The 14,951-nt window shown below is 32.7% G+C and overlaps 2 protein-coding genes across 16 annotated transcripts in view; one reads left to right on the plus strand and one right to left on the minus strand.

The window, feature by feature from the left end:
* Window positions 1-2,002: 2,002 nt before the first annotated feature.
* LOC128160539 (BET1 homolog) lies at window positions 2,003-5,983 on the minus strand. Its single transcript, XM_052823880.1, has 4 exons — window positions 5,853-5,983; window positions 4,935-5,035; window positions 4,451-4,507; window positions 2,003-4,310 (listed from the first exon to the last, which is right to left on the minus strand). Exons 1-4 carry the CDS (start codon window positions 5,869-5,871, stop codon window positions 4,155-4,157), a joined length of 333 nt encoding a protein of 110 aa, XP_052679840.1. The 5' UTR covers window positions 5,872-5,983; the 3' UTR covers window positions 2,003-4,154.
* Window positions 5,984-8,063: 2,080 nt separating this feature from the next.
* LOC128164466 (epidermal growth factor receptor kinase substrate 8-like) overlaps window positions 8,064-14,951 on the plus strand; it is a 37,743-nt gene continuing 30,855 nt past the window's right edge. For 5 of the 15 annotated variants that reach the window (XM_052828356.1, XM_052828303.1, XM_052828327.1 and 2 more), the window contains exons 1-2: window positions 8,064-8,378; window positions 10,623-10,708. In XM_052828356.1, the coding sequence (XP_052684316.1) occupies window positions 10,662-10,708 (47 nt within the window). In that variant the 5' untranslated portion in view covers window positions 8,064-8,378; window positions 10,623-10,661. Of the gene's footprint in view, window positions 8,379-9,799; window positions 10,329-10,622; window positions 10,709-12,979; window positions 13,372-14,951 lie in introns of those variants that run through there. The other 10 variants (XM_052828320.1, XM_052828383.1, XM_052828420.1 and 7 more) reach the window with 6 other exon arrangements.

Genomic DNA, 14,951 nt, shown 5'->3' on the forward strand with positions numbered 1-14,951 from the left:
TCTGGGTAGTTTCCAGAGTGATGAGGGATCCATGTCGTCGAATATCAGACGATAAGTCAAAAAGTCGAAAGTGATTTTCGACGCTTCGTTGTTTTTAAAGCCCAAACTGTCCCAAATCATTTTATATTGTATAAAACTAATAAATATTGAATTCATTACTTGTAATTTATTTTTCGTAATTTTTTAGTTGTAGATAAAAACAGTCATTTGTCCTTTACGATGACATCAAATTGTAAAAAATTCAGACGTAACGTCTTACGGATCGATACGTTTTTGACGTTAAATTAAACAATTTTTAGCCCATCAAAAATCACGTTATAACCAGAATTAAATTATATTGATACAATATAAACTTTTACCAAAGGATTTATGATACAGAATAAAATTATATGATACAATAATGTATTGAATGTTAAATTGCATCATATCGTGAAGCAGTATTATAATGCGGGAAAATTATTTGAATCAATTTTGTTTCATTTGATATATTGCATTATATAAAACAGTATCGGTATCATATGATTGTTTTCGAAAATAATAACATACATTATGATGCAATTATATATAAAAACAGGGAGTAGACCTATACTTTCAAAAAAATAACTTATCCAAAATTTTTTTTTCCAAAATCAAAATCATTAAATTTCTAATCCGGGGGGGGGGGCTAGTATGCTTCTGAATCCAACTTCTCAATCTTTCAAGGTAAATTTTGGAACAATAATCTTTCCTGCGAGAAAAAGTGGGGGGGCTGAACCCTCTATCATGCTATGTTTTTAATGGTTATGTATAACTTTGCAAAAAAAGTGGGGGGGGGGGGGCTAAGCCCCCCCTAGCCCCCCCGGTTCCGACGCCTATGACTTAGATATGTTCACCTGCACTGCTTCAAAAACTTTAAGCTGTCCCAAACACCTTATTTTTCCTGGCCTCCAGCATCTAAAACCCATGGCTCAGATTTAGCATCCATACATGTAGTGTACGTCCTTAATTATATCATTATCAACATTATCACTTAAATCCAAATTCAGTAAAGATAGGACCAGTGCATGGTTACTTAGGTAATGGCATGGTATCAAAGACCATCTGCTCAAAAAACCTTAATCTCCTCTAGCTGGTGGCCCAGATTTAAGCCTGTCAAGTGCATAAGTATCATAAGATGCACCATCCATGAAAGTTTGGTGAAGATAGGGAAATAATTATTAGTAATTAATTTAGATACGTGCATCAAAGGGCACCTGTTCCAAAAATCTTAACCTCCTTTAGCATCCAAAATTTTGGCCCAGATTCGGCATCAAAATCTGTAAAGTCTTTAAATATGCCAAGATGCACTTATCATCCATGCAATTTTGTGAATGTAGAATCAGTGACAACTTAGATATGGGACCTGCTCCAAAAACATTAAGCTGACATTGCAAGTATAGCTTAAGCTCCACCAATTTCTTCTCGGTGAGCTATTAAAAATGCAAACCCATGATTATACTTTTATCTCTCAAAAATGATTGATGGTCATTGCCATTTTTTTGACTGTATTGATCTCCTTTAGAAGAAGAGCTCTTTATGAAAATATAAGAACATACCCAAAGAACTATATATGATATTAGTCAAAGGACTATATATGATAAGGGCCTAAAATGGCCCCCTAAAATGAACATCATCATTTTACTATCATTCTTTGTTTTCTTAGTACAGATATATATGTGATGTGTTTACATAATATTCATTTTGATTTAAGTGCCCACAATTTAGAAATATGATATTGTAAAGACAACCTTTTCCCGCCATTTTTGCATTTTTAGCGTAAAACAGCTTGTTTTCAAGCAGTTTTTCCTTCCGAAAACATAGAGCGCATTCTTGAACAAATAAAATATTTTAATCAGAGATGTACCTAGCCAAGACTAATAAGTGACAAAAAAATTTTCCTTGTTCAAGCATGCGCTCTATATTTCCCATTCGTAAATAGATAAGAAAAATGTCAATTTTTGGCTGATTTTGATTAAATTATAGAAATGGCGTCACTTCTGACGTCATATACTGCCAGTGTGTGCAAATAAATCAAATAAATAGATGAAAAATATATCTTATATCAACTCTTCTAAAAAATTAGTAAACATTTTATTGTACCCGAAACACTTTAAAAATGGCGAATTATGGGGGCCAAATTTAACTCTAATCATATATAGTTCTTTGGCCCCAAAAATTCGCTATTTTTAAAATGACTCAGGTACATTAACTTGTTGTGTTATTTTATAAAAGAGTTGACATGAAATATGTTTTTCACCAATTTATTTGATTCATATGCACTCGCTGGCAGTATATGACATCAGAAGTGACGCTATTTTTATAATTCAATCAAAATCAACCAAAAATTGACATTTTTCTCATCTTTTTTCAAATGGGAAATATAGAGCGACTCTTTGAACAAGAACGAACTTTTTGTCACTTATAAGTATTGGAAAGATACATCTTTGGTGAAAATAGTTTGCTTGTTCAAGTTGTCGCTCAATGTTTCCTTAAAGAAAAACTGCCTCAAAACAAGCCTTTTTATGCTAAAAATGAGAAAATGGCGGGAAAAGGTAAACTTTATGATGTCATATTTTTAAATTGTGGGCACTAAAAACAAAATGAAAATCATGAAAATCTTCAAATGTATATTTGTACAAATAAAACAAAGAATTACAGTAAAATGACAATGTTCATTTTAGGGGGCCATTTTAGGCTCAAACCATATATAGTCCTTTAAAAGGTAAAATGTATAAAAATAATAGTTTAGAGTTAAGCAAATCATTGATTGTTAATATGCAATTGTTGACGATCCAACCTTCTTAAACCCTTTACTTTCAGTCTCAAAATAAAGCACACGTTGTGCATATTTATTTACTATACATGCATTGTGTATTTATTAGAAGGTAAAAATACTCTTTTTTAACAGAGATGGTCATCCATGCACACAAAGAAGGGTGGCATTTCCAATGGAATGTGATAGAAAAAAGATGATCTACTAGTGTCATCTATTAATGAAATTTATAAAGTAACCCTGTCACTTGGTCTAAATAAATTTCTGAATGCACCTTGATCTAGTGACTTTGTCTATTTAAATTTCAACTTTATAATGATCATCTCACATTTGATTCTTTGTATTGGTAATACAATATGTTATAATAGAGATCCACTGTATTTAATGACATTACATGTACATTTCACCTGACTAGAGTGTTTTAATCATATACACTGGTATACAATGACATGTCAAATGAAAGTACACATCATTTCTTACATGTTGGTGAAAAAGATATACAAGTGTTCTTCAAGCTTATGAATGTAAACAACTAATAGTTTTTGTTACATTAAAATACTTACATCAAGCAGATTTTTCAGCAAGATATAATTTTTAAAGTTGTTGATCAAAATTCAAATAGTTTTATATACATGTACCTACAATATTAGCAAGCATGCAGTCATGTTACTAATTTAATAAACATTTATCAATGAGAAAAATAAACTTGAAATACATTTACATGTAACTCTAACAATCTTGGCATTGACACTATATAGTTTTATCTCTGCATGGTTATAATTCTGGTAATACAGAATCATTTTACTGATCTCACATAAATCCATGAAACAATTTCGTTTCCCCAATAGCTTATTGATACATCATATGTTACTCTAAAAGCTGATGATATGATAAGAATGAATATGGATTATTAAAATAAAGGAAAACATCAATGAACAGAAAATCAAAAAACCTTCAGAGGCAACTTTTCCTCTCTAATTATTCATACATGACTATGTATAAAGCAGTATTGGTGAAACAATCAACATCCACAATTTACATATTAATGCACATACAATAAACTAATGGATAAATTTGAAATAAATACATCTACAATATACTATATTGAACCTTTGAATATTGAAAATGCAATGTTCAACAAAATCTCATATCCATATGAGAAATGGCTCAATTCTTAGTACTGATAATAAATAAAATGAAACATCTAAAAAACAACAACCAAAAAATGAATGATTCTGTTCTCTTACAAGAAATGGACATGTTAGTGTTTTGTACATCATAAGATGTAAAACTGTTTACACATTTATGTATGTAGATTTGGCAACAATTCTAAACAAGTAACATTATGCTGATTGACTGACTATCATCGAAACCTCACTATCACCCATATCAAGAAGAAGACAAATAAACAAAACAACAGCATGTAACACCAGAGTTTGGGGCCCCCGGACTTTGTGATGGCTTTTAATCGGCCCATTGTGGCCAGCAAAAGATTCCCTGACTTGTCATAATCTTCATCCTACAGGAAATTAAAAATAATATATACATATTTTGTTAAATTTAAAATTTCACTTATATTTTAAAAGAAAAAATAGGATAATTTATATGAAGAATTATCTATTCTATTGATTGTATATAAAAATAATAAAATTCAAATACCATTTCACCTAGGAATTTATTTTGCTCTCGCACTTCATTTCCAATGTCAATTGATAACTGAAAAGAAAAAGTTTTCATTGAATTAATTCTTTTTAAAAACAAAACGATTAAAAAATGTTGTAACGGGGTCAAAAATAATTTTCACATACTAACAGTTGTGAAATATTTGTATCTTTTTTAATATTAATAGTATGATTATATATCTTCAAGCACACTCTATTTTTTTATATAAATATCTTGATATATATTAATGCATTTTATTGGGTTTTTTTTTTATAATTACTATTGTAAGTTTTGATAAAATGAATACTGCAGACATTATCTTTAAATAAATGCACAAAATGACATCACAGTTTATTTGATTTTTGCTACTGCGTGGCCTTAGCAACTTTTTCTAATACAAATATACAAATATTTACTGATTTGATAGAATTTATAACTTTTCAAACTATTAAATCAAGATGAGGAAGAAGTAGATCATTACAGATTTTAGGGCCTTCACTTTTCCTGATAACTCCTGTTCCATGCGATCATTCTCTGACTCCAGCATCTGTGCAGTGGGTTGATAATAACCCCCTTCATTGCCTAAAAGATATCAATTTTACATTTTACATGATTACGAACAATCACAGCACAAGGGGAGGGGGGGGGGGTAAAAGTTAAAACATTGCTGCACACTGTTAATGAAATAAGAAATTTCTTTATTAACTGTGCACTAAAAATACATAGTAGGATGACTTCTTATTGCTGTAAATTGTTGCACAGGCACCTGAATTGTTATCAATCAGTCACATAATAAGTCATATATCGAAAGATTCTACCCCTACTATATATAAATACACAAGGTGTATTTATATATAGTAAGGGAAGAATTTTTCGATAGATGACTTATTAAGCGACTGACTGATAAAAATTCATGTGCCTGTGATTGCTGACAAAGAATGAAAGATTATCTTGTTGATCGAGATACATTGTGAACACTTGTAGTAGTCTATTGTAACTGTTAACAACTTTATTGATGAACAAATCTATCAAGCTCTTACATTTTTGTCTGCTAATTCTATCAAAAGACTTCATTTTACTGGGAAATACTATTGATTGCCATATATTTGCAGCTTTATTCATTCATTGACTTTTCTCAGATTGGCATTGCTTTATATCATTAAAATTCCAAAGGCAGATTTTTTTGTGTGTACTCGTGGAATTTTGATTTCTTGAATGCGTCGAGGAGACAAAGTCCAAAAAGGCAAGCCCAGTAACGTTGACATATGTCATCATTTGTGTCAATATGATTGTTGAAAATGAGTTTACGTGCAATATTCAAGGTAAACATAAATATTTTCAAGCTTATATAATGTGAATGAGTCTTTTGTGATTCGCTAAACATTCTAATTATCCTTACCTGCATGTGCTCGTCTCATATTTTCTCTTTTAAGAAAACAAAAATAAATGCCAGACTGTCAAACAATCATTTCCTGTGTAAAACGTCACGAAACACGTGTAACTAAATCATGGTCACACTGGAGCTTAAAGCTGTTTTAAAAATTTCTAAACGGATATAAACGAACCGACCCCCCACCCCCTCCCCCGCAAAAAACAAAAACCGTGTCAATTTAATCGAAATTCGATCAGTTCTTCAAAACGTATTATTTCATTTCATATTGAACGGTCATTTATATTCAAATGTTAAAATTTATGTTAAAACTTCATATTCTTTTCTTAAAGTTAAATATGGGCATTATTTACTAAATAATAGTTGATGAAATCATCTCTAAAGAATGCACTAACTTAAAGACGCTAAGCTATGTTGACCAACCGGCACTCTGGTATACCATAAATAAAGAACATGTAATTGTGATACATTTTTTTAAAGACTTACTTCAATGGGGAGCTCTTATCGTGCTCTAAGGAATTCGAGTCGTTTATGATTCATGTATATATTGTATATACATGTATGTACCTTTCAGTCATGCACAGATCCAGAGAATTCCCCCCCCCCCTCCCCGGGGGGGGGACAGGGGCCAAGCCCGTTTTAACATTAATTTCAATGTAACCATGCCGCTCTCGGCGAGGCAGAGCAGCCATGTACCGCTGGCCGTCCCCAGGTAGCTACGCAGACCCCGCTCCGGCCGAGGCAGAGCAGTTGCTTACCGCAGGGAGTCCCGAGGCAGTTACAGAGTCCCCGCTCTCGGCGCATGGTTACATTGAAATTAATGTTAAAACGGGCTTGGTCCCTGTTGGGGGGGGGGGGGGTGCCTAATTCGGTAATTACTACATTATTATGTACTGTTTTCCAGGTGGATCTGCGTTAACGTCTCTCGATTTTAATTGATCTTTTTTTGTTTGGAGGGGAGGGGGTCAAATTTAAAAAAATAAATCGGAGAGGCCTATACATTAATACAGCGATATCCGCGCATGTGTCAACTGAATATAAATTCAGCTAGGAGAATACGTGTACATGCAATTCTGATGTAAAAGGGAATTATGTAGAAAATAAAACAATATTTTGACATTCTATATTTAATCATGGGAAAAGTAATCCCGATACCTATATTCAATTTGAAATCATTTTATAGAGGAGATCAAGAGCTTGTTTAATGCCCTTTTTGGAGAGACTGTAGGCATTCTAGATATATTTCATTAGTCAGAAATGAACGAAACTCCGAGACTTTTATCCTTCATATTTTATAGAAAATGGTTGTTTAAAACATGAATTTTCATTGTGTTTACCAAAAATTTAAGCCCCGGTACACCCTATGAAACAAAGGTATTGTTATGAAGCATCATTAAAAGAATTTATATCTTGAATTTCATAAACCTGTAGGCACCTTTCATTTACTAGATCTTGACCTTAATATGAGATGGTCATTTTTTTGCAAAATAAGAGGATTAAGAAAGCTAAGGTGAACATGTGTAAAGGTGTTATTCATAAGTCAATAGAAAATTTTAAAGTAATTTTTTAACAGTACAAATGCTTAATGAAGACTGCAAATTTATCACGGAATTAGATGTCGAATACTATATAGAGCTTAATAAACAATGACAACGTGAGATGATGCATGGTTTTAAAATCACACCCTTGTGTAAAGTAAATGACATCTATATATTTTAATGCTATGTATAAATACAATAAAATGAAAAGATTTTAAGAATTTAAGAGCTACAAATTAATGATAAAGAATTTTCAAAACTTTCAATAAGTATATGTTTTCTCTTTCTGTCTCTCAGATAAGACTTGATATATCAGGAATAGTATGACTCTTTATAAAATTCCATTGATATCTGGATACCATATATCAAATAAAAAAAATGGATTTAGATTTTTTAAATTCATTTATTTAATTAATATTGGGTTAACAAAAAACTACTCTTTTATTGCTTGTTGAAACGTGGAAATCTCTCTCTCTCTCTCTCTCTCTCTCTCTCTCTCTCTCTCTCTCTCTGACTTTTCGCCTGAAGTTCGTCTGAAAATTATTTTCAAATGTATATAAACTGATGTTACAAACCACGGTCAGGTATATTATTAAAGTTATAAGGTAAGGGGGAGGAAATGAATGGACGATCACGTGTCCACAGGTAACTTAATTTTTTGGCTGTTCCGATTTGGGAAGGTTGACAGGTGTGGGCCAATAGAAGAAAATAAAAATTCTAATTTTACGTAAACTAATGATCATATTTTGAAATAACGTGCATTTTAAGTTTCACTTTGAAGACATTGAATGTTGAATTTCAGCAAAGAAAATCCAAAATTTACAAAAAATAACCCCTTCAAGGTGAGAAGAGGGCGTGTGTGCATAGATCGGAACAGCGTTAAACAAGCCTCGCCCAAAGCGCATTTAGTTGATCGTGTGTTTTATGTGTACATAACTTTGTGATAATAACTTACTTCACAGAATTTCTGGCGTTGATTAGCACAAGGATATACCGGGTAAGTCGAAAATACAAGGAAGAAGGAAAAATTAGCATTTCAACACTTTCGTTTTAGAACCTCGCCCAGGTGCATGATTTGTTTTGGTGTTGGATATGGCGCCATGTTGCATTTTGTATTGACATGTGGGCATTATAATCGCTGTTTGCATGTGTAAAAACTCGGAATTTGTCGTTGAATTACAGTTGTTAGGAGTTTTTAATGTAAAAATAGCTTTTTTAGTGAACAACCGGTGTATATAACGTCCGAACGTGATTTTTACTACCTGTCAACACTACCTGTACTGTGAAACTATCCCAAAAGTTGTTACAACTGTGTGGGGTTTTTTTTGTATGTAATATCATAAGTTGAAGAAGAATTTTGTTTTGATGTAAATATCTATCTTTTATTCTTAAACTTGCTACAAAGGTGTAAATTAATTGTTATCATAGGGGGGCCCCTTCATCCCATCCCACTACCATATAGAATCATATTACACATGCCCAAGTATACAATCTTAACTATGTTATATAACACCTTAAAAAGCTATGCACAACAATTGATATGGTCACGTGAATTTGCAATTTGCCTTTTCAACCTCAGCAAACTTGCTAAAAACACTTTTAATAGGTTATTTATATATATCTGACATGAGATATAAGATAAAGGGGGAACTTTTTTGTGCCAAAACTATCATAAATCAATTTCAAAAAACATCAAAAGTGACACTTTTGGTAAACAGGTTTTCTGTAATCCTACTATTTGGACAAATGACCTCCCTTAGCATGCAGTTGGACAGGTTAGGGCATAGTACATGTACCCCAAATGGGATATAAATTGAAAGTGCAAAAATTAGAAGAAAAAGAATATTCTACAAATGATTTGGTAAATCCGCATTAGAATATAGATAAAATGAAGCAAGTTTTTCTGTAACCCCAATGTTACGGAGATTGATCCCTTAGTATCTTCCAAATTATAGGCTTATAGGAAAACCTGTAAACCAAAAGTTGTTAACAAAAAGTTAACCAAATTTATATCCCATTTGAAGTATTATATCCCAAATGGGCTATATTCCATTGGGACAATTTGTCCCAACCTTTTGGAGATTATGTATTCATTGTAAGACTGGGAAATAACAGTAAAAATATTAATATCTCTGCAGCACAAATGTATCTAATGTTAGCAATCAGAATGCATGTAATTTTATGATAATTATTGGAGCAAATTTTTTTTATTATAAAAAGTGAGGTTCAAACTTTTATTGGTCTTATAGGATGCAGCTATATATTTTTTTTTCTGATGTTAAAAAGTTAATCTCTAAGTTATACTTGCATTGAAGCAAAGTGTATAATATATAACAGATCATGAATAATGATAAAATTGATAATTGAGATCTTACTTGTTTTATCTTGAATTAATCAGACAGATACAGACTTTACCACTGAAATAAGATTACAACATTTAATTCAATGATAGTTGTATTGTATCACAGATAACACCCTGCATAATTTATGTCTGTTATATAACCAACATCACTGATGCCAGGTCAGTGGTTTTTCTATGCATACGTATGATAGGATTGTGAAATATTTCTCAAATTGGTTATGTTTGGGGGTAGGAAATGGTGGCCATAAGCTTTCAGCACTTTATGCATCGGTTAGGAAATAACTGATTTACTCAGTCTATAAATCTTATAAGTATATCGGAACATTATAGGAAGGGGTAAGTCAGACACTGACATTCTTGTGTATCTAGAAGTAGTGTAAGCTTCTATGAATTTTGCATGCTCATTTAAAAAACCCATGGTCCTCATGTACTTGTATATATTAAAATATAGATTATTGATTTTCCACTCGTCACCTCTTAGAAATTCTCAAGAATCGAACGAGTCTTTTAACATTGTTGAGTGATTGAGCTGGATTATAATTCACTTCCTGTTTGATGCCGTTACCAATTAGAGAATTTATCTGGGTATATAGTTTCATTCTCAGTATTTTTAAGGTCAGAATGATTGGTTGATTTCTGTTCAAAGTAAATTGTGAGGATCACCATGTATCTTGTGGGTTTGAACTGTTTAAAATGCTCCTCTACTCTTCTGATCCCCACCTATTAACCTATGTGTTCTCCAGAGCAGCTTCATCCGTGAAATTTGATTTAAGAAAATTTCAAACCCAGTTGGACAAGAAATATGAAAGTAGTGCTAACTTATACCCATAGCCAGTATGTTTTTTGGATACTAGTAAGTTTTATTTGATTAAATTACAGGTGTGTGGAATGCAGTGACTGCATCAAAGAGGCAGGGAAATGAACGGTTACGATCATTACGGACGGAACGGATTTAACCCTGTAAAGTGAGTGTGACACAGGTTTATAAGCTCCAAAAATGAATTCTATCGAGTCATGAACACATCAACTAGAGAGTTTTTTTGGTTATTTTAGTTTTAATGTTGATTTGCTTCTTAATCATACAAGAAAGTGAAAGTGAACACCCAAACTAATTGTCTTTGGATGTGATACCTAGTTTAAACAGTCATGCATATCTAAAAACCACACCTGATATTTTTTTTACAAAGAGAGAATCCAAGAATGACACATTAAAAATTTGAGTTACTGGTTGTAGGATTGAGAAATTTAACAAAAGCGATTAAGGTACATATAAGCACTTATGAATTTTTTAACAGGGGTCCTGTAATTTGAAACAAAAGTACACACTTTCAATTTGGTACTTAGAGTACAATGTTTTATATTATTGAGATTCAAAACATTTAGTCTATCTCTACCTGTGTACAGTGGAGCCTCAGATATCCGGACGCCAGATATCCGGACGCTTCACTTTCCGGTCGATTTTTATTGGGAACGGAATTTTTACACAATAATTTGTCTCGTTTATCCGGAATTCCGCGTTCCGGATCCGGACGGTCAAATTTTACCACATAAAACAGTTTTCCTTTAAATTTTACCTCATTTAACCGGACGGTCACATTTAAGTGTTCGGGGGCAAAAAAGTTTTTTATGCACAAGTGCAAATTGGTGTAAAAACATCTGACACTGGTTGTTGGTTTTAAACGATGCCTTCGTCCGGTAATCGGGGTCACCTGTGTCACGCTATGTACTCACCCGAGGATATTACGATAACCATGGATGCGACATGTTTAATTGTCGCCATTTAACTTATGAACTGTTATTGTTTGATTAAAATATCATGAAAATTGTTTAATTTGTGTTTAAAAAAGTCATCTATTGATTGAATTAAAATTCTATTAATCATAGTGTGATTAGATCGTTCGTACGCCTATTCATTTTAAAACGTAATTGAAATGAAATATTTGATAATTTGAGTTCTGTTTACGTTAGTTATTAAGACCGCTTGGGATGTTCAGGGTATCGACATTAATTTTATAGCGTGTGTTCAATAAACAGTGTAATAATAATTTATGCCAAACATGGCGTGGATGAGTGTTCACGCTACTTGTAAAAATCGCTTGGGTGCAATTAACTCTATAGAAAGATGGATACGTAAAATTAGCTTGGGTAAGTTCTGTCAATGAAAAAATAGCTTGGACAATTATCAATAAGGGAATATATACAGATTTTCACCCATTTTCAATCATCAAATGTTGAGCAGCTTCAAATATGTCAACACCACCGGCCAAGAGAGCGAGAGTTGCATCACCGCTAGCTTGAAGAAATAGATTTGTCAGCGTAAAGTAGAACACCGACTTTCTTCTCTTCGCTTTGTTATGCGAATGTAATTAAATTATCGGTTTAATACAGTGATTGTTATGTACATGTACATGTGTTGCATTGAAGAATGAAGTGCTAAGTTTCCTGTGGAAAAAACATTCCTTAAATAATGTTTTTAACAATATTTTGTTTTGTTAATTTAAAAAAAATCTAAACTTTTTTTGTAGTGCTTATGGCTATCAAAATAAAATATTTAATTGTATAATTAATTTATGAGTTATGTTTCCATAAATATAAAAGGTAAATATCACAATTAAGATATCCGGACGCTTCACCTATCCGGACGATTTGGCCTGGGGACAAAAGTGTCCGGATAAGTGAGGCTCCACTGTATACCTTTGAAGTGGCCTGAAATTAACTAGGCTGACCTCTCTGTTTGGGATAAACCATATTTATCACAGTCAGATGTTTTGAAGACAAACATTTAAGGAGCTAAAGAGAAATGCAGGTGACCTATGAAAGTGATTGAACCCGAGTCCACCTTTCACCTTATAGGAAAATGAGATGTTGGCCCCTGATTCTTTATTGGAGTTACTGGCAATGTCTCTTAACACAATTTTATCTGAAATGAGTGCATTATAATATTCACCAACTTTCAAGATTACAGAAATAAAACTCTTGTTTTATATTTTTAAAAAAAATCTATATTGCCATGGCAAATGTATCCAACTGGTCAAAAGAGAGACTTAGATTTTCTTAAAAAAAATTTCTTCTTTTTTAAGGGGAAAATGGCAGATATAGCTGACGAATTTAACCATTTCCTTCACAATAATTATCATCTCTTGATGTGGGATGGTTGATGAAAAATTATAGCAACATATTGCTTATTGCCCATAATAAATTGTGATTTATGCTTTTAAATGAACGGAATTCCTTTGATTGTTACCTTAGAAATTGATGTGTCGTAATAAAAAAGGGGGTTTGTTTTCATAGCTGCTTGACAATGCTTGTGTATTCATTACATCCGTCAGTTCAGATGATATGGGAGGTGTTTTCTGGAATGGTTCAACTTAAAACTAGTTTGGTATCACGCATGATTTGCCAAGGGTGACACTTCAGGGATTTAGAGGGATTTAAAGAATGCGAAAGCTCTCCTAGTATACCAAAAGGTCTTGGATGATGATCCGTGATTTGGAACTATTCGGAAACAGTGCAACTTAGTGCACAAAGAGGAAGTGGTGCAATTGGGAATCAAATTTCGCATGTTTTAATTGTAAAAAGGATTAATAAGAAGCAAATGCAGTATGAAGTATTACACAGGTGCAGGGCGGTATGTATATAGACATTAAATCTATATTCTACTGACCTAGATTTTTTTCCCTTCAGAAAAGGCTGTCAGTAATTGAAAAGAAAGGTGACACAGGGTGATAGGGGAATGAGAGCTCCAAAGTGGATTTTTCATGCAAATGCGTCTTTAATCTGTGGTCAGCGAAAGGTGTGTTGACTTTTAAGTTCTGGACAACAAATGAGACCCAAGATAGATTTGAATTTGCTTCCACAGACTGCCTCCACCCATGGGGTTGTGGTCATTCATTTCTAATCCCCAAGGAGAGGTGTAATGAAGGGTTGATATATATAGGGCTTATTTACTGGATCATTAAGCAGCCAAATCTGAGTTCCCATTTCAACACAGGGCTGAGAAATTTTACACCTAGATGGACAATATGAATTTGGAATTAAAATAAATGCTTGCTGATGTGGAAATAAAAACAATCAATAGTGATCGATAGTGAGTGGTTTGCCTCTCGATCTTCTTGAAATGGTTTTTAGGAGTGGGTATGAAGGATATCAATTAAAAACAATCCCATGCATTAATTTAGAGAAAACAATATCAACACAGCATGCCTTTAATCCCCCCCACAAATTTAAACCACTAAATTGCAATAAATACGGTAAATATGTTACATGTATCAGAAATGGTAAAGAAAAATGAAATCTATAACTTCTTGCCACGGGAGGGGGGGGGGGGGGTGCCAGACAAGGTATGCACATTAAATGAAGTGAGATGTTTATCGTTCACTATTCAGCGAGTGTGTGACAACATTTGCCCATCGGCAGGGGTGGGAGTCTACAAGAAGGAACACCAAATGTGTAGAATTAAGACGCTTTGTTTCCATTATTAATTATGATGTGTGACAGGGTAATATAATTTGCATGCTATAGAAAGCAATATGAATTCATGCAGCTTTTGGACATCATTTCCATATAAAGTGAGACTAAATGAAAAATATGATTTGTCAATATTTTGATAAAAACATCCTTGAAAATTTGCTTATTGCCCTTTCACGGTTAGGTGTTAAATTTTGGCTCAGTAGGTGGGAGAATTTTTTTTTCATAGTTGTGCAAAATTTAAATTTGAATCCATTTGTTTTGATGAAATGAAAAACTTCTATGCAAAAATTTACTGTATTCAAAATAAAAAGATGATGCTTAAAATGTGAGAAAAAGTATTTAAATTGGGTGATTCTTGAAAGGGCAAACTTTCTTTTAAAGATGGCTATTTATTCATTGTTTATATTATATTCAGTGGCCAGGTATCTATACTCTCTATTATAATAATGCTTCCATCTTGATCTAGATGTTTAATATCTTATATAGCTGCTATGTTATGTGAAATTAGGCTTGTTCAGTGATAAAGTTTTGTTTGCATATGGAGTTTACTGACTTCAGTTGGTATGTGATCAGCGATTATTAGATTGATAAAAAAGATTTAAGCAAATAAATATTGATATAGATCAGAAGATCAACAACCAGAGAATATGCCCATTTTCCCCCACGCCCTAATAGAGGAAGTGGACTAGTCTGTCAATTTCTATTATTTCGTGGTTGGGAAAAGTGATCTGTTGAGTT

This window comes from Crassostrea angulata, chromosome 1 (assembly GCF_025612915.1).
Source record: "Crassostrea angulata isolate pt1a10 chromosome 1, ASM2561291v2, whole genome shotgun sequence".
Classification (NCBI taxonomy): domain Eukaryota; kingdom Metazoa; phylum Mollusca; class Bivalvia; order Ostreida; family Ostreidae; genus Magallana; species Magallana angulata.